At 54.0% G+C, this 20448-nt stretch overlaps 1 protein-coding gene across 2 annotated transcripts; it reads right to left on the bottom strand.

The window, feature by feature from the left end:
• Nucleotides 1-250: 250 nt before the first annotated feature.
• LOC122389368 (la-related protein 1B-like) lies at nucleotides 251-20414 on the bottom strand. 2 transcript variants are annotated; one of them, XM_043381300.1, is made up of 18 exons: nucleotides 20310-20414; nucleotides 17067-17708; nucleotides 12299-12366; nucleotides 11860-12082; nucleotides 10853-10960; nucleotides 8804-8994; nucleotides 7977-8095; nucleotides 7213-7402; nucleotides 6487-6736; nucleotides 5646-5743; nucleotides 4629-4792; nucleotides 3632-3860; nucleotides 3215-3382; nucleotides 2538-2967; nucleotides 2143-2287; nucleotides 1502-1611; nucleotides 1209-1342; nucleotides 251-596 (listed from the first exon to the last, which is right to left on the bottom strand). In XM_043381300.1, the coding sequence occupies exons 2-18, from the start codon at nucleotides 17659-17661 to the stop codon at nucleotides 282-284; spliced, it is 3537 nt and encodes a 1178-aa protein (XP_043237235.1). In that variant the 5' UTR covers nucleotides 17662-17708; nucleotides 20310-20414; the 3' UTR covers nucleotides 251-281. The 2 variants fall into 2 exon arrangements, with proteins under 2 accessions (XP_043237235.1, XP_043237243.1); XM_043381308.1 differs by lacking the exons at nucleotides 17067-17708; nucleotides 20310-20414 and adding an exon at nucleotides 15670-15838.
• Nucleotides 20415-20448: the final 34 nt, after the last annotated feature.

Genomic DNA, 20448 nt, shown 5'->3' with positions numbered 1-20448 from the left:
TTTCGCGCCTCCCACGGTTACATAAACAATCCCATGGGAAAGCGGCTCCCGTTTATTTGGGGCCGCCCCCGTTTAGCCGGACGCCTGGGAGAGCCACTTGGGCGGCCGGACCGCCACGCACAAAGATAAACAACGCCTGCGCGCCGCACCGGGCGGCAAAACACTGAGAGAAAACCCGGCACCGGCGTCCGGCCGGCGGGCCGCCCCCGTATGGCACCGGGCGGCCCGCCCGACCGCCGGCCTGCGTCCCATCGACACCTGTCGGCCGGCCGGCCGGCCCTCTAGCTGGAGGCCGACGCGCTGACGGCCGGCGCCGCCCTAAGCTCCTGGGTTTCCACCTTGGCCGGCTGCTGCTGCTGCTGCTGCTGCTGGGCCGCCGGCCGTTTGCCGGCCAGGTGGCGGTGCTGCCGCCGGTAGTGCGCGCCGCCCTCGCCCTCCGAGGTGGTGCGGCTGCGCGCACCGCGGCCGCCGCCGCGCCCGTGGCCGCGCGCCGCCTCGGAGCTGGTGCCGCGCCGCCCCTGCTGCCGCGGGCGGCCCTGCGCCGAGTCGGACGTGTGCCGACTGCGGCGGCCGGAGCCGTCCTCCTCGCCGGCCGGCTGTCGGACAGCGACATCATCGTCACACACGGACCACAGCGACACTGAACAGTGAACACGGCACCTACGGACCCAACCGATCGCGCCATCACATACTCACAAATTCATATGCAAACGGACGAAATGTGATAAGTAAGCCGGGTTCACTACAATCTGAGCCGACAGACGACAGTCCGCAGCCTCTAAACAGATAGGAAGCTGGTATTAAAAAAAATTGAAGGCGAGCACTCCTATGTTCAGTCAGCCGTGACTACGAGCTACCCTTTCTGCTGTACAGTCCACAGCAGAAGTAATGTGGGGTTTCAGTCATGGGTATGTTCTGCTTCTGAAGCTTAGGAACGATTAGCCAGACTACAATGAAACTTTGAATGTAGCTTATATGTATCGTCACCCTTGCAGCTGCAACTTTATCTATTGACATCTTCTTTTCGATCACTCCGCATTAAACAATCGCCAGTCAAAGCCAACCGTTGAGATTGGTAAAACCCTACATTACTTTAGCGGTGGGCTGTACGTTCTAAACTTATGTGTCAGTGTTCACAACGACAATGCCATGTGCCAGATCATATTGTGAGCGCCACCTACTGACTCGCCGCACGGTCCCCCACTCACCGGCAGCACGCGGAAGTCCTCGAGTCGCCGGAAGTCTTTGAGCGCCGCCTGCAGCTCAGGCAGCGTGTCCAGAGAGCGCGCCTGGCGGTAGTACTTCTTGAACGCCCAAAACTTCTCCAGACCGTACAGCTGACCTGCAAAACGGACAAAAACGTCACCGTGGAGAAAAAGGTGTAAAACGAGTCATTAAAATCAGGCGTTGGAGTATGTCGACACGTTTGAAGACCGCATTTGTTTGATAAATCTTGAAATCCTCGGCATCAGTTTCCGCCCGTTGCCCGTCACCGACTCACCCGTCTCGAAGTCCTTTAACGTCTCCTCTTGGAAGTGGATGTAGAGCTCTGGCCTGAAGCGCCGCTCCAGGCCGTAGCTGTAGAACCGGAACAGGCACTCCAGTCCGTACCTGCGGGGACAACGAACGACCATTAATCACCGGGACATATCACAGCCAAACAGCCGCCCGATCTCAGTATCGGACTCATGCACTGCACTCGCCCGAATGATTAGGTGCGCTCGAATTATGACTCGTTCAGCGATGTGTCCCAGCTGCATACTATCGCTCATCTCCACACCCTATCGCACTCAAGAGCACACTCTTTCACCCAAACAACATATGTGTCTTCATACGATCTCCCAAATCTTATTCAATAGTCTTCATTCATTCATTCATTCATTCATTCATTCATTCATTCATTCATTCACTCACTCACTCACTCACTCACTCACTCACTCACTCACTCACTCACTCACTCACCCATGCATTCATTCATTCATTCACCATCCCTACCATTTTCAAATTCGTCCGCAAATGTAGCCCCCCCCCCCATTCGCCTGTGCCGGTGCATCTACAAGAGGCTAGTAAGACACGGCAGTGCTGAGTGCCGACCCCAGTTCCGCAGGAGGGATCAGCCCTCTCACCCCGATCGCTTCTCACCTGTAGCCATCGACGGCGTCCTCATTAGCCAGCTGGCGGAACTCCTCGTACATCTTACGGTTGAAGTTGTCTCGCAGGAAGAACGACCAGAACCGGAATAGGGTGTTCATCTCCTGAGATTGGCCCACGCCCAGACGCTTGCGCTCTGTGGGTGGACAGGGTCGAGCGGTTAGATATGTTGGTAGGCACAGATGACGTTGGGCGACACGATAATTTCCAACCCTTCTGTCGCTGAAGTTTGATGCCATACGCTCAGTGAATAGCGACATCTATTCGCGATTTTGCCCTTATTAGAAAGCAAAAAGAATGCAACACTCGCAACGAGCAACACTCTTAACGATTCCCCAGAAACCCGTACGGTCCCACCATCCTGCCATCTCTCGTCGGGTACCCACCTCTGAGGCAGCGGGCGCGGTACTTGTGGTAGACCTGCTGTGTGAAGTTGTTCTCCTTGAGCAGCGCGTGGCTCGGGTGCTGGAACTGCGGCAGCGCGCCGGGCGTGCTGCCCAGGCTGGTGCTCAGGCCGCCCTCGGACGGACTGGTGCCGCTCACGTTGCTGGCGTTGCTGGTCTGTGAGATGGTGCGCTCGCGCCGCGACGGCGGGTGCCGCCGGCTGTCCATCACCCAGCCGACGTGGTGCTCCACCGGCGGGTTCTGCGAGTGGCGCAGCTTGCGCTTGCGGGGCGTCATCTTGTCGGGCGGCCGGTTCGACTTGACCACCGGGTAGAAGCGTGGCGCCTGGCTGGCGTCCAGCCGGCTGCCATGCGGCGTACGCGGCGTCGTCGGCGCCTGCCGGCCCGTGGCGCCCTTGGGCGTCATCGGGATCTGTCAGCGGCGAGGCAGGGAGCTCCGTCAGAGCGGCGGATAGAGGGGCCTCGGCAGCTGGGGCACAGACTGGGTTGGCTGTGAGAAATGGGAGCGGTATAGAGCGCTACCTGCGGCTAACTGCCCTGAGCGAGCTACTGCAAGAAAAAGAAAACAAAAACTAGCGAAACAGACTAAGTCATGACTAAGACAAAGACTCTGTTCTTCAACGGCTAATAAGCGCTCAAGAACGGGTGCAGGTACTCACATCGGCGGGTAACGACCGTGATAGGTTCGAGTCGTCGGCGGGCGGCTGGAGGAGAGGTGGAGGGGGCGGCGGCACCTGCTGGTTCGACGCCTTCGGAGACGGCGGCTTTATCTTGCTGAACTCCTCGCTCGATATCACAGATACGTTTTTCTGAACTGAGAAATTTTCCTGGAGATGGACACCAAACAACAATTAAACACTACATTACAGTGAACATTAAACATACAACATACAACAAAAACATACAAAACGTTAAAAAGTAGCTTTGTATTGATAAACAACACCCATCAAAATGGCAGAGTGCTCATCGGTAAATTTAGGTTAGACTAGTGTGATAAGGTTCTCTGTAGAAGCATTTATTTCAAAAGCATCACAAGAAAAACATCGATTGCCGTACGGGCCAGGCGCCTCACTCACCCATTCGGGCTGCTCCCAGAGGTCGCGCTCGTAGTAGAAGAGGCCGTCGTTGATGGCCGACGCTAGGTCCTGGGTCATCTTGACCCGGGAGATGTAGTCGCCGGTCCGGTCGTGGCCCTCGTGCTTGTCAGGCCGGTTCGGCAGTCGAGACGGCGGCGGCGTCTGCGTGACGATCATCAGGTTGTCCAGGCCGCGGTCCGGGAAATCGTTCTCAGACTCGTCGTCCGACCTGGGTAGAAGATGTCTCGATCAGAGCTCGCCGGAAAACCAGCATTACATACAAGGTGAATGATTCAACTTTTATGCTATCTTGGACCTTCCAACTTCACAATCGTATATTGCAAGACAAAAGACAAGACATAGATGATGGAAATGCGTCACGTGTCGCGCCCAGTTCATGGCCAAAAACAGCTGTTCTGCCCAAACCATGCTTTGCTTACCGAGCTCTTCGCCTTCTTTTTCTCTGCCATTTCCTCCTCATGGCGAATATTCAAAGCCAAAATGGCGGGCGAAACAAAATAAGCTGGTAACTCCGAAAGGATGAATTAAATTGAAGTTCACTGTATTGTGTATAAACCTGCGATAAAATTGCACCAAATACCGCCGAACTGCGCAATAACCCTACCACCTGGACAGAAAACAAATAAAGAAAGGCGTCAGGATCTAAGCTCATGCTTATTCGAAATTTCCCTATTTAAAAGCGCGAGACAAAAGAAAGTAGACTCCCGTCGATAAAATAATAAAACAAAGATACGAGGAAAGGTGCAAAATTAGCTGCTTCTTCAAAATGACTTACGCAGTTCTATTGGAAACCAGAGGTTGGAAACCCAGAAACAAAAAAAAAATTGCTTTTTACGAATTGACCCATTACAAGGATCTAGTGGCGGACGAGCCACTACCAGCCTGGCAGAGAGAACTCTTCAATAAGGTAACCATTAACCACCAGACAAGCGCCCCTCCACCGGCACAGCGCAGCCGCGGCGGCGTTATGACTGACCAGTCGTCGGTGAAGGTGTTGTTCCTGCCGCCGGCCGGCACCTTGGACTCGATCTCCTCGTCAAACTGGAAGTTGAGCTCCTCGCGGTCGTCGACGGCCGGCGCCGGTGACGAGGTGGCGTTACCGCCGGCGCGGGGCCGCGGCTCGCGAGAGCGCCGCCGTACCTGCTCAAAGACGAGGCAGCAGTCGTCAGCATGACATGTAGGCCACATTTGAAAGGACACAGACTAAACTTTAAAATATATCAGTTCATGTAGTGCGGCATAAACAGTAGATTACGGAGCCCGCACAAAACAGGAAATGCGCGTCAATTCTAATGCAGTCTTGTATCTCTCCTGACTCATGTATCGTCCTCACAGCAGAAACATAGTTACTTAGAACAACGAAGCAATTAGTTGAACTCTTCAAAGCCAAACAAGTGTAAGCTCATGAAGTCAAACGGTGAACTGCATTTTCCTGGTAGGGTGGTATTGTGGCATTGGAATGACAACAAATACGTCCCAGTTTTAATGAAAACAAGCGTAAAAATGAACAATCAGATTGATGCTTCATTGAAGACCATTGTTTCAACGTTGGTAAATTCACGAACCCAGCATGATATTTACATAACCATGATTATGTAATATAATAGCACTATGTGTAAGATATCACAATTCAAAACTTCCCTAATTGAGCGGATCGCAACCCAAGGCTTCCCTGCGCCGATGATCGCAAAAAGTCAAGTATAGCTGCATACGTTATTCTCAAAAGTAAGTCAGCGCGCTTGTATCCAAACCACCATGGAAACTTAGCTCACAAATAATAATCCACCGCAAGCGACCTGTAACCTCCCAAACTTCATGTCCCCGAGTCCCGTGACCTCGCAGACCTCTTGTCCCGCACCCAGGTGATCTCCCAAACATCCAAACCCTGGTGATCTCCCAAACATCCCATACGGAGTCCGTAACATCTCATAGTGCCCTTCCTCGCGGCCTGTGACCCGTTCCCGCGTCCCGCCGCCGTCCGTGGGTTCCTCACCTGCCGCCATTCGGACTCTGGCGCGCTGGACGACAATGGGGGCGAGTTGAGCAGTGAAAGGTATGAGCTGCGGCCGGCCGGGACACCCATAGCGCCCTCTGTAAGGTACAGAGAGGGGAGGGGGTCAGTGTCAGCAGCGACAGGTATGAGCTGCGGCCAGCCGATACACCCACCGCGCCCTCTGTAAGGTACAGAGGAGGGGTGTCAGTGACAGTGGCACACCGGTACACCTACCACCGCGCCCTCCAGTGCAGGCAGGAGATGTCATCAGTGTCACAGTCAAAGTCAAGGTCAGTGGACACTGGAGTCAGTCAGTGCCGGAGTCAAATGGATTGGCACCGGGGTTCAGCGGAGTCTGGGATTGACGAGTGCGAGATAAAAGACATTTGAGGTAAGAGCAGTGCAGAGATCGGAAAACGACTACATTGATCGCTACTGCGCATACAAAAATAAGAAAATTTTACGAGCCCAGAAAATAAGAACGAATGTGGCGCATTTCTATTTGAGATCAAACAAAGGCTTGGTAGAATGATGGGCAGCAAAGTATGGGTATTCCCAGAAATAACGAGCAAAATACACATTACCGTGAAGGGAACTGAGCCTGATCTTCATGAGTGATCTGCTCAATTATCTTGTCCTTGTGAGACAAAAATTACACCACCGCCCCTGTATTTAGAACTCCTGAACAATTGATGTAGAAGGTACAATAATTTGTCATAGATGTAGATAAATGCATCATATGTCCCCCACCTATTACCTAACACTTCGCAAATCAGACACACGTGTTTCCATTGTCCCCTCCCCTACCCCACTATCCTCCATACCCCGCCCCTCCACTCACCAGTTTCGCGTCGCGCCTCCTGCGGCAGTGCCTCCTCGGCCAGCTCGGCTCCGGCCGCCGCCGGGTCGGCGGAGGACGCGGCGGCGGGGCCGGAGCCGGAGTCTGAGGCAGCCGGGGCCGACTGCTGCAGAAAGTGCGGCACAAACTCGGGCACGTCCGGGTTCAGCTCGCCGCCGGGCAGCAGGCCGGCCAGCGGCGCCGGCGCGTTCGGCGCCAGACGCCACTTGCCCGGCTCCACCTTGGCGCGGATCTGAGGGCACGGGTCACAGGTCACGGGTCACGGCGGGAGGTTACAGACAGGTCAAACAAGCTGGTTAGACACCGATGGGCGATGTCTAGCTGTCCGCAGGGTAAAACTGAGGTGCTGACGCAATAGGTGACGCCGGAGATCAGAAATGCCAATAGCCGCCGGAGATCAATAACCGAATATTGCATGGCATTACAGTAACATCTTTCTTCCGCACGATTTCGCAACGGCAGCCAATTGCGGGTATTCAGTGCTAGTGCAATATTCAAGACGCACCAGTAGCGGCTGCCATGCCATCCAGTCAGCATAGTAATGTACTTATCGAATGACACCTGGCGTCCCCTGCGGGAGTGCGGAGTAACCATACAAATTTCATTATCAGGCAGGACATCGCGACCCAAGTCTCCATGTCACCTATCAGCCCGCCCTGCAACCCCCCCCCCCCACACACACACACGCAGCCCCCCGCCGGCACGCACCTTGACGCCGTCGGCGATTTCGACCACGTCCGAGTTTTCCACGGCCTGGATGACCAGCTTGATGTCACGGGTGAGCGCCTCGACGCGGTGGAAGGAGGCGATCAGCGAGACGGGTAGGTAGCCCTCCTCGTCCATTTTGCGCCGCAGGAAAAAGTCCTTCTGCAGGTTCTCCTCGCTGAAGTAGTACTCACTGCGGGGGGAGGCAGGGGTCAGTGTGAGATGGACGGTCGCACGGGGGGAGGGGGACGGGTTGTTGCTAACCAACCAAATTTCAACCGGGTGCTCTCAATCTGACAGGAACGCAAGGTGCGCGACGCAATGATGTGTTGCCAAATAGAAACTGCGAAAGGCATCATTCGTCTTGCCGTCTTGAAAAACAGTACAAGTGAAGATGATATAACCAAAATGAAAAGATACCATTACCCGAGGCCTAGTTGTGGGGTGTGGAAAGGGTATAAACTATGATATGAGAGCAAACTGACATCCATGACTCATTTTCAGGGCCAAATTTACCACCAACCCACAGATAGCAGAATTACTGCCACCCTCCCCCGCGGGAGAACATTTTACTAGCGATTTCCACGAGACTCAAACAATAGTTCAGTCCACACCGGCCACCGTTGGCTGCACAGCTCACCAAACCGTTCGTTTCCCAGAAGTCTGCAAATTACCGTTTCACCCCTCCCGGCCTCCCCCAGTGTGCCCCCCCCCCCCCTATCGGCGGCCCGCTCCTACGGCTGCCCCTGTCACCCGCTCTCACGTACATCTGTTTTTTGATGGCTTCTCTGAGCGCGACGTCGCTGAGCTGCAGGTAGGGAGACGGGTACACGTAGTTGTGGTACATGTCGAGAAAGGCCGGGTCGGAGCGCAGGTACTCGGGCACCTGGCGGCGACAGACGAGGGCGGCAGGTCAGAGTCAGTGTCGACACACAGGTGACAGGTGAGGCGCGTCAGATGGGCGATACGGGACACCACGCAGGTGGTAGCCGACAAACGGAAAATAGGCGCAAGTCAGGCGCAGGGCGACGCCTACCAGTTTCGGTCAAAAGTGGCATATGAGTTCTGACATACAGGGTGTTCGCAGTATTAACATCGCATATGCTAGCTGCAACGTCAAAGTGACGAATGGTGATCAGACCCTGACAGAATGGTGGGCGATGCCGACAAAGGATTCCCCTCGAATATGCTGAATTGACAGTCTAACCTTCTGCGCATTCACTGAACAATGAACACATGTGTTACGGATTGGCAGTCTGCTCAGTTTGCTTTTACGAGAAACTGTGCATAAGACGGAAGGAGCCGACGTGAAAACCCGACCCAGTTAAGACAAAGTTAACACCTAAAGAATATGTTCTTTAGGTGTTAACCAATATATCCAAACGCGTCATTAGTGTGCTAACTCGATGAAATATGGGAGCTGGCTTTGCTAAATCGTTTCTATTAGCGGTATCCAAGGTCTCGTCGACACCATCTCGGCCCGTCACTGTGACTGTGTGGGCTGCCGGTCCCATACGGCCGGCGGGGCTGCAGCTGACCCCTGCAGTCCGACCGTCACCGTGTGACGGGTCGGACCGACCGGCGGCCGACTGACCTTGGCTCCGAGGTCGGCAGCCATCTCCTCCAGCGGGTCCTGACCGGACCACTCGTCAGCGGCCAGGCCAGCGGCCGCCGAGCCGCCGCGGCCGCGGCCCCGCGCGCGCGGCCGGCCCCGCCCGCGGCCGCGGCCGCGCCGCTCCACACTGCGACTGTCCTCCCGCCAGTTGGAGCTTTCCGAGCTGCCGCCTGCACAGACGGAGACGTGAGGACTGTCAGATCTGGGGTACGGAGTGGGGTCACACTGTACGAACCGTCAATGACTGGGAGGGGGCGTAGCATGGGGGCACGGAACTTGTATGGATTCAGTGTGAGGCAAAGACCGAGTACTGGGATCCAGGCAGGACTGTGAATAGCGGACGGGCGCCGTGGGAACGTGAGCCGGTGCGAGGGCAAGGGGTGGGACGCAAAACAAACACTTTGAGGAACTCGAGCGCAGCAATAAAGAGCATAACCAAATGTCACACCGAACCTCTCAGCTGTCAATAACGTAAAATGTTTGCAAGATTACATATCTATCGCATTCGGAGAGACAATATTTACCGTGTGACGAAAGCATTTGCCGAACGGGACGGTTGCATGCTGGTGCAAAACGTTTACTGCCGTTTCAGCAGAATGTAACAATTATAGACGGACGTATTTCCCAAGTCCAACTGAATGCAAGCTTGCAGCGATCCACACGCGCTACCTCGAATAAGGAGAAGCATCCTTTTAAAACGCATTATTCTGACAACTGCGCAGTAACTGCCACTGTGTCCTTGGAACGATCAGAAATGTTTATCGAAGCTCATCATGATCTTCCAATAGAAACATTACATTGGAAGTTGATTGAAAGGAAGCTATTGCACGTGAACTTTGTTCTGCCTTCTCGAAACACGATGCCATGTGTATTTTCCGGAGATTAGATCAAAACTTGGCTTCACCTGCTGAAAAATACTCAATTCTACACAATGACACGGAAGCCACAGGTATGAGCGCGGATCACTGAAAACCGCCCTTACATCGACGACTTAAAGACCAAAACATCACGGATGTTTCTGCCCCAGTTCCGGGCATTCTGCAGTGTAACAAATAACTGACAATAAACACGTCATCCATGATTCATTCATGTCCGTGCCGCGCTGTTTCGCTACCGCTGAGCTCGGTGTGCTCGGCGGACCGACCGACGGCCGGCGGCGCGCGACACGTGACTGGGCGCCGGCCACGTGGCCCCGCCGCCGCTCGTGTCAGCTGGCGCGGCGATTATGGCGCCCGGCGGCCGGCCGAACTGTGCCGCTGCGCCGCCGCCAAGGTCGCCGACTCCGCCTCCCGGCGCGGCGCATGGAACCCGCATCGGCCGTCTCCGGGAGGGCGGCGCGGAACGGCGACCGCCGCCACAGACCACGTGTGGCAGCGGCGCACAGCCCGGGGCGGGGGCGGAGGCATTGCGTCACTCGGCAGGGTCAACAGAGCGACGGCCACAGGTGCCGGGGTCGGAGCCGCGATCAGTGCCCTGACACGGTCGACCGTGAGGGCAATGGCTCTACTGATCACGTCTCCCGATTGTCAGCATGACGCGAATTGACTGTCTCAGCAGGTTTTGGGGTAAGTGCGTAGTAGACGTTTCCTTGTGTCTAAAAATACAGCCGCCACAAAGAAGCAAGAGAAGATTCCGTTAGGAAATGCCTCCAGCTAAGGTATGTGTACTTCGCAGAACCTTCATCGGGGTTTATTGCGTCTCTAAGAAACTACCGCGGTGTAACACTTTCCGACTGCAGCAGGAGCTAATTTAACCAGAAAACAAGCAGCACCACGCACAGTGCCAATTTCTCACCGCCATGCACCTGCCACAGCGGCTAATAGCCGGGTCGGCCGGGGCGCCCTTTAAACGCGGCCGGTGCAGGCGGCGGTAATCTGGTGGCCGGCGGCGCTCGTCCGGCGCCCGCTGCGTGCCCGTGTTACCGGCCGCCGGCCGCTGGGAGACAGCCCACCTGTCCGGCCGGCCGGCGGCGGCGGCTGGCGGCGGAGAGATAGCCGCGGCGCGCGCTGCCCGGCGGCCGTCACTCACCTCTGCGCGGGTCCAGGCGCGAGCGGAAGCCGCCGCGCGGCGACCGATCGGCCCGCTTGCCGCGGCCGCGGAACTCGATGTCCATGGGCTTCCATTTCTGTTTGGGCGCTGCAACAGACGGACGGGCGGTGGGCGGTGGGGGCGGCGTGAGCAGCCATGGTGTGAGCGGGCGGCGGCGGCCAGACGGAGAACCGGTCCGGCCGAGATGTGAGCACCAGATAACGGCCGCCGCCGACCGACAGACGGACCGACTGACGAGCGCCGGCCATCGGGCGCAGGGAGAAGGGGATCGGGAGAACAGGGAGCACAACACGGGACAGACAGACGGACCGACTGACGAGCGCCGGCCATCGGGGGCAGGGAGAAGGGGATCAGGAGCGTACAGGAGCACACGGGGAGCACAACACGAGACAGGCCAGCCGGCCGACCGATTGACTGGCGAGCGGCGGTAGAGATGGGACCGGGAGCGCAAACGAAACACAACAGTCAGCCGCACACAGCGCTCCGCTGCTCTACACACGACAAATAGACACGCTGTTGGTATGACGACACTCCGAGACTGCACGGTTGCGAGATCGGACGTCACTCGTCTATCTCAGACTAAATAAACTGGACGTTCCGAACGTACTCTGGCCGGCTGTGTGCCACCAGGCCCAGTCAGCGTCACAGCCCTGACCGATTAGGTGCCAGTAACAGCTCGGTGGCGACCCACATCCACAGCAGAGAGCCGGCCGGGCAGCTGGCCCGGTCCTCGGAGAGGCGCCGACACACCGCACACCAAGGTCACAGACGAGATCTTTTCATCGGCCTCGCTCCCGACCCGAGTCAGATAACAGTGGCCCACTAAACTCCCGAGAAATCCCGCTACGAACACACCGCCCATCGAACGTATACCCTAAACTCATCAAGACCAGCGAATACAATCGCTGGCCCCGATCCTAAGCACACAGTGAAAGGCCGCCGGCCAGGCGGTGCGGTCCGTCCACGGCCGGCAGGCGGGTACTCACTGCTGCGTTTCCGTTTGCTGCTGTCGGTGCCGGAGGCGTTCTGCCGGTTCTCGTCGTAGTTCTCCTTGGACGAGTCGTCGTCCTGTGAGGAGGGCGCCGTGCCGCCGCCGTTGGTCAGGCCGGAGCCGGAGCCGGCCGGAGCGGTGGCCGGCCGCGGCGTGCCCGGTGCGCTGCTCGTCTTCTCCAGGCTCGGCCAGTCGCCCAGGTCACTGAAGTCGGACGCCTGCGGGTCGGCACGCGGCGTCACCGTCACACACGGCTCTCGGTCTCCGGCGGAGCGCAGCGCCATGGCCGAGCGTCGGCCGGCGCCTGCGGGCGCCACAGCTGCCGGCCGGCGGCGCACCGACCGGCCACAGCTGACGACACGGCCCCGCCCACGGCCCGGCCCCCCGGCCCCCGCCCGCCCCGGGGAGCACACCACCCGCGTCCCCTGACTCACCTTCGCATTGATTTTTGACTTGTCACCAGAGTTGGCTCGCACGACGGTGGGCGGCCGCGCCGGCCCGTCTGGAACAAAGAGGCGGGCCCAGGTCAGCGGCGTCAACACCCCGGCGCATGGCATGTCTGTCCTGGCAGACGGCCGAACGCGAACTCGCCGCGGCGGCGATCGGCAGTGGCGCCGCGGCGCTCCGGCGTACCGCAGGAGTTCGTGATGGCCCCTCAATCACAGGTAGGCGGCAGCGGCTACAGCGGTCGGGATTCCCGCCGCACGAGGCACGGGAATTCTAGCGACATCTCCAGTTCGCGCTAAGCGGCGGGTGCAGTGGTGCAGCCAGTAGTGCTGGCTCGGCGGACAGTGGCGAGCCGAGGCAGGGTCGAGCGAGCATCCCACCTCCCACCCCTCTCCGGGCCGGACGGGCCGCGCGCCGGTGCACCCTCCCCCGCCGGCGACGACCCTCACCGCTCAGCCCGTCCTCTGCACCGGCCCGACAGCTGCCCCGGCGCTCAGACAGCGACGGGACCGCGCCGCCGCCCATTCCTCCAGTTGCCATGGTTTTCCAAGCAGGCTCGTGACGCAATCCGAGAAACACGACCAAAACCGGTTCGAAAGCGTTTCACCGGATAGGTAAAGCTGATACCGCTGAGGGCTATACATACATAAACAAATGACCTTGTGGTACAGCAAAATTAAACTGACACTAGGCTCGCCACCCATATGCTGAACTGGCAACACAGGTCCGATACTGCTTTTCACTACATTCCACTACTATTCTATTTACGGAGATTTGGCGGCCGGGTCGAGACCGCCCATCAGTTGGCGCTCGGCCAAACGTTACTAGGCGGTGCGGTTTTTAAGTGCGTGTATAGTGAAGCGCTCTGCGGACCACTCCTGTCTCGGAGCGGCGCGGACAGTGACCTTGGAGCTGGCGGCCGGCGCCGACTGACACCTCCTGGCCGCGTTGCGTGCCCGTACTGCGTAGCGGCGCCGCGGCCGCTGGCACTTGTCCACCCGAGTGGCCGCGCGCTAAACTGGGCGGTGCCGCCGAACCAAACAGCGCCACCGACGCTGGCCGACCAGGAACGTAAACAAGGCCCAGCCACCGAGAAGCGCGGATTTAGACGACAGCCAACACTACTAAATAAGTACGCGCCTCGCGTCCATGTGCCAAACGCGAGGCGCAGCGGTTATTTGGTCTGATACCGCAAATGCTTTAGTGTCAGCAATAATAGCCGCTGAATCTAAAAAAATATGAGTGATCGTGTCTCTAAGTTACAAAGAATCAACATGCGTCACTCATTTCATTGTACTGCTAAATTCCCTGGTAACAAAGGATTTTTCAAGACATCTGGACAGACAGGTTTGGAGCACGCAGTAAAACCTGAATATGACTGGATAGTAACATTTCTTGAAACATATGCGCTTAAGAACCCCTCACAATACACACGCACTCACAATACGCATCTCCAGTGCCAGCATTGAAATATTAAGTCAGAATGTATGTATACAACATTTCGACTGAAACTTGTTTAGACGCAACAAAACGTGGGCGTGAACATTTAGGGATAAAACAATTCAAAATGCGGACGGCGGTAGACCCGAGGCCGAGCGACACCGTAGGTTTGGTGCAACGAAAACTCGAAGAAATAATCATGAGTGTCACGCAGTGAACCATAAGACACGAGTACCACCCGCCGGATGAAGGTCTGGGACAACACTGCCGTCCAAAAGCAAAAACGCATATGTCGGGTCAGGTCATCACCCGACATATGCGTTTTTGCCTTTGGACGGCAGAACAGGTGTGTCGGTCGCGAGACCAGGATTTTAACCGGACAGTACACGAAACGTCGTTTTCCTGTTATATATCATACCTACTTTACTGGAACTGTTCTCGGTTTTAAAAGGGTGGGCCTCTAAGAGAATAAAACCATATCCACTTCACACATAAGTATGCGCGAGACAATACGAGTACGATTTTAACTGCATCAAAAAGCGCATTGTACCTCACGCATCGAGAGACCAAGTTGAACAGCATAAAAGCAAATATGGGGCTCCATCAAACCCATACCTTCGAAGCAGACGCTTATTAGGTACCACAAAGAGCCCAAATGCTTAAATCAACAAAGAACAGGTTTGTTAACTAACTGCATAGGAACTGCGCTTGCTTCCAGCCAACAAACCCCAGTCTCAATCCGTGCCATTGCAGTCTGATACAGGATAGCTGTCAATCTATGGTCAATCTAGGGAAACGGGTTATCGTGTCATCTGCACACAATGGAAACACGATACGAACAGATGATCACATGTATCTTCAGAGTCATCGCAACTGCGGTGGCTGGAAAACCCCAGTGGCACACATACTGCGACCTAACAAAATACAGCCATTCAATTAAAAAGGATCGAATTAATGAGTGGGGATGTGTGATTTATGGGGACGCTTTCATTAGCTCATGGAGCATGGAATGACCCAAAGATGACCCCAAAAATATGTTTCTAAGAACGCCTGAGCAAGTCAGGGTGGTAGATTAGTTTGGGGAATATTCGATAACAAATCTCCCGCAAAAGAAGGTACATAAGAAACCTCAGGACAGGAAAACACGCCATGAGGCTACACGAATTGGTGGATCATCAACTGCGCAGCATCAGAGCCACTGTCCCCTAAGGTCATGAGTTGACCCGATCCAACTCGATCTTTTGGCAAACTAATGAGCTATGACTAAGCGCTGAGAAGTGAGCAGTATTTTACTCTTCAAGGTTACTAACAAATGTACACAAAGCCTGAGGGTGCGCTCGCGAATCAATTAACACGATGAAACCTCGCCGACATTCGCTTCTGCAATGCATCCTTCGACGTCACATGAGGGAGGTGCCGATTGTTACAACCCTTTTATATTTTAAACCCTAACTGAATAAGTTTCACACAAAAAAATAAGTGTGTTACTCTTCGAGAGAAGACAATGGTACCCGATTTCAAGGTCTCAGATAAGACGACGATCTCGCAGGTCACGTCAATGAATAAAATAAGGATTTGATTTGGTGAGCAGGAAACTTCCAAAAAACGATTGCCGGGTAAAATTAACGGCGCCGCATCAAGACGTTTCGTATTGTCAAGACGCGTCGAATGATGTACTTTTTGGTGAGAAAAGGTCAAGGTCGACATCAAGTGTCTGGATTACCTTGGGATGACAAGTGACGGGTCATATATGAATGACCTGAGTCCTGACAGATGAAGAGCTCAGAGACAGAGCTCAGTGACATGACCTGGCGAAATCCTAACATTTTCAGAAAATAAGTTCAAAGGATGTACGAAACGCTGGCCAAATTTCAGCCCCATCCACTCATACGTTCTGGATATACCCGAACAAACTCACGGGGTTGTATCGGCGCCTTCCTGTGCCGGCGAGTGTTCTGAGGCAGACGTTTTCGTGTGGGGCGGATGCCACCCAGTGAAGACGCTCCCGCGGCCATCGCCGGCCGATAGGACACCACCGCTCGCTTACAAAGGTTGGTGCGCGGAAAGGCCATGGCGTGCCTCGGCCAGCGGCTCGAGAAGTACACGGCGCCAGGGAGCCCAGAGACCGGGACAGACCAGACGGCTGATCCCGGAGATAGTAATACGGGGAACCACTGAGAGAGAGACAGCGCCGCCACCGCCAGAGCTGCCGTCAGCGGCAAACTTTACCCCGACGGTGTGCGATTAAACTATGTGGGTTACCGACTATTACAGGCACTGTGCGTTCACAACATCACGGATGTAACAGGCGCCATGTTTCCTGATGGGACAACCTATGCAATGCGTGCGACTTGGCACGTGATATCTGCCAGAAATGTGTGTCTCTGGCTCTACACAACATGCAGCACTAAGCTTCTGTTTACATTGGCACCTTGCATTGACAGAAGATTAGGAAGTCAAAATTTTCGGACAATTAGATAAAAATACAACTTCTGTAAAGAAAACTAGGAGAAGCTATGGCTAAAGAAATCCCACTTTCAGAACTTATGTTGACTGGAAAGGCCGGAATATCTCTTGCCATTTTTACGCGTCCCAAAAAGTCACACATATCGGTGATTTAAGACAGCCATTTACACAAAAAACAGTTGCAAGGTCAATGACCTTTACTACTGACCCCATTGCTTTCATTCATGTCCAGAGAGGGCGCTTCCGGCAGGAGAAACGCAGCACGTACACGAGGACAAAATCGCAACCTCCTCACTTGTTAATGTCGCTCCTATTCGTCCTCGTCAATCATTTGTAACGGCAAAAATATCAAGCTTACGTTGAATGTTGACGTTTCCCCAAAACGTATCGCGACAAGAGACGGCCAAGGTCAATGGCCGTGAGGTCAATGACCTTTTTACCTAGCCATTGCTGTGTCTTCATTTCATGACAGGGCAGGATAATGATTATTTCATTGCGAGCAAATGCTGCATTATATGAACTGACTACAGCAGTAATTTGAAGGACCATTGATGGCACAGATCAGCTTTGGGAATTTCTGTTAATAAAATTTGCCCACTACAGATCTGATGCCTATTCTAGTATTGTAAGTTTGATAACACAAAGAATTAAATATATCAGAGCTTTCAGTAGCATTTGACCTTCTGAGTAAAATTTTTCATACAATGCAACACACAACATCACTTAACACAAGTATACAACGTCCACAGTTAACAGTTGCATTGTTAGGTATCGCGCCGGCGGGTTCCGCGAACGGACCGATGGTGTGCAGCTCGGCCACAATTACCGCCGTGTCGCCGCGCGACTCACCTGTGCTGGCCGGTTTGGGGACGGCCGCCGTCGCAGCAGGCCGTACCGCGGCCGGCGGCGGCTCCGGCTTCTGAGCGGGCTCGGCCGCCGCCGCCGCCGCCGCCGCGGGGGCCGCCGGCTGCGCAGCACCGGCCTGCTTCTTACTCCAGGCGTTCTCCTTCGGCGGCGGCGCGTCCACGAACTTGGTCTCGTCGGCGGCCGGCGCGCCGGCCTCCTCGCCCGAGACGGCCGCGTCGCCGGCAGCCGGCTGCGCGGCCGGCGCCGTCTGCTCGCCGGTGGCGACGCGGTCGCCCTCCTCCGGCTGCGCGGCCGCTGAGGGCGGCGGGCCGCGGTGCGGACGCTCGCGGCGCTCCCGGCGCACGCGCTGGTCGCGACGCTCGCGGGCCTGCTGCCGTTTGTCGGCGCGCCGGTTCTTGGACTGTTTCCACTCCCCGGACTCGTCGTGTTCGGCGCTGTCGGTCGGCGGGCCCAGCTCCGGGAACTCCTCCGCAGCGTCGCCGCCGTCGGCCAGCGAGCGGCCGCGCAGCGCCTGCGCGTACGAGGAGCCGGCCGCGTCGGCGTCGCCGGCGCGCTCGTCCAGCGCCGGCTCGGACATGGCCGGCGCGCGCCTCTACTGCAGTGGCGCAGCCGTGACGCAGATACCTGGGCCAGCACACAAAGGGCAGGGTCACAACCAGGACATCACACACAATCTGCATATCTATGAAATAAATAAAATGTAACTGGGTCATGAAGCATAACCAGCACAGAGCAGTGAAAAGCCTTGATTTTGAGTTATAATCTGTTAGTTGCATGACTCCATCGGTGGAGAAACTGACAAAAGGCAGTGAGCTAAGCATTCCAGAGGTTTTCAAAAGTAGAATAACCCAAATATGACCATGATCTTCAAGATGCTCCTCTGACTTGACAGCTAAAATATTTTTGCTATAGTCCCTTCTGCCTAAGCAAGTATTCATTCAATATTGAAGAAACCCCCCAAAAACCAGCTGAAACTGTAAAAAAAGAATTTACATAGAATCTTCAGGGCCCAAAATATTTGTCACATCAGACTAAATCAAGGCATTCAGCCTTTGAACACTGAATTCAAGTTATAACATTTCATTTGCCAGTGCATCACATGAGTAAAAAATGTGATAGCTAAAATTGTCAATTTGTCTCTATTTTTGTTAACAAAACAGTAATATCTTCACAACAACCAATCAATAAATGCTGTATATGCTTGTTTATATGTTTTAAATGTCATTTGTTTTTGCCCATGCCATTTGATATTAGCTGATGATAAAATAATCATAAAAAAGGGGACAATTTTTATTCAATCATCAATCAGGCACCTGCACAAAATCTAATACAACATATAAGATAAGGTATCCTGCTTAACAGCATTAAAGGGACTATCCCACCTTTAACATGGGGTTTGAGTTGAGATAGCCAAGTTTGCGGCGAGGTTCAGAAACCACTATCTATCTAGGTTGCAACCCCCGCGGCCTCTTGGTGTTGAAGAAATTTGTTCCCTTCATTTGAAAATGGGCCTTGTACAAGGCCCTATCTTCAACATGGAGCGACCGTTAGTGTGACGTCACCTCGCTTAGTCATTCTGATTTAAATGGGTTTGTTCGTTGAAAAATCGCTTAAAACTTGGTCTGAACTTTGTTGTGGTGCCTACAGAGTAAAAAGAATCAGCTTTATGACAGTAATGTGGCCTGGGGAAGGAGGTAATTTTGGGCTGTGACGTCACATATTTGAAAGTTTGTGTTTGGAAAATGGGAAGCCTAATGAAAAATAAATGCCAGAACCGTGTTCCTGGTCATCCAATCTATAAAGTCGGGCACAATTTAACTGGTTTTAATAACATTTTAGAAGGTGGGATAGTCCCTTTAAAGGATCACTTCCTCTTTCAATCCCAGGAGAAGAGCACGGTAAATGTATGAAGCAGAAATTTAGTTTATGGCATTAAACATGTGTTAACTTATCCTTCACATCTAGTTTTGCAAACCAGTATAACGCCTTTTGGGGCGACTAACTGAGCGAGCGAGAGGGTGGGCCTTGCACGTGCGAAATTTAGAGGGGGTACCTCCAACTGACTTGTGCACGGCACCTTATCTAACCGGTCTCTAGCGATGCGCCAAATTTGAGCACAATCGGCCCAGCCATTCTCGAGATCTGGAAGCGGCACGCTGCACGTGCGCACGTGCAAAACGGGTCCCAACTGACTTGTGCACGGCACCCTCCTAACCGGTCCCTAACTGTGTACCAAATTTGAGCGCAATCGGTCGAGCCGTTCTCGAGATCTGGAAACGACCCCTGCACGTGCGCACGGCGCACATGCAGCAGCACCCCAACTCTGGCACATGGATACGCAGTGCCTAGTGAGTGCCTACCTACATGCCAACTTTCAGCGCAATCAGCCAAGTAGTTACTGAGATATTGCAACAATTACAAAACTGACACCTCTTCATTTTGCACGTGGCACGTGCATAAGGGGTCACCCAAATGCATCGGGAATAGTCCAATACTTGGTAGAAGGAATGAAGCTACCCCACAAAAATTACCGCATGTAAATCGGTCAAGTGATTGCTGATATATAAGCCTCGCAAAAGCGTCCGCACGGCCGGCCGCTCATACTCAGAAATTTCCGTTAATCTAAGGAAAGACTACGCTCGCTTCGCTCGCTCCGTAATAACCTTAGCATGGGGCACAAGGAGTAATGTAAGTGCTCAAACTATAACAGTCTACTAATCATTTGAGTATGACAAGGTGACGACCATATTATACCTACTGGCTTATCGCTCAAAATGTCGAAAAGCAAAAGGTGACAGAGTTTATTCCTCATTTGATTCACAATGTGGTCAGACTGCTTAAAACTCAGCATGTCAAAATGAAGAAAAACTGTACAAAAGGGACCATATTTCTATTTTTCCTTAAATCACATCAACCCAGTCAAATGTGGAACATCTCAGTCTACAGCTGGTAAGATGAGCAAGCAAGAAATCATCATAACAAATAGTAAGTATCAAATAATGAGTCTCGTTATTACAAAAAAATATATTTTTATCAGATCTGGTAAGAAATTATGACCTAAAAGACACAGAATTACGTAGTAGACCTCAATTCGCACACGTGCTGAACAGACGTCAGCCAATTATGGCGCAGAACCCAACACATGTCCCATACTGATACCACCCATTCGGCAAACATCTTCAATATAACGGGAACAAAACAATGAACAAATACGCAAATACGCACCTTGTTTGATTTATTCGCCAAAATAAAGCGAAAAAAAAAGAAAATATAAGTAATTATAATGCCTAAATTACACACCACAAATAACCCTGCGCACACGGCCTCGCTTCTTTCCGTATTCCAAGAACTCTACAAAATTGCG

Source organism: Amphibalanus amphitrite, unplaced genomic scaffold, assembly GCF_019059575.1.
Source record: "Amphibalanus amphitrite isolate SeventyFive unplaced genomic scaffold, NRLGWU_Aamphi_draft 000019F_arrow, whole genome shotgun sequence".
NCBI classification, from domain to species: Eukaryota; Metazoa; Arthropoda; class Thecostraca; order Balanomorpha; family Balanidae; genus Amphibalanus; species Amphibalanus amphitrite.
Note: the sequence above shows the minus strand (reverse complement) of the source record. Positions and strands in the feature narration are given on the sequence as shown.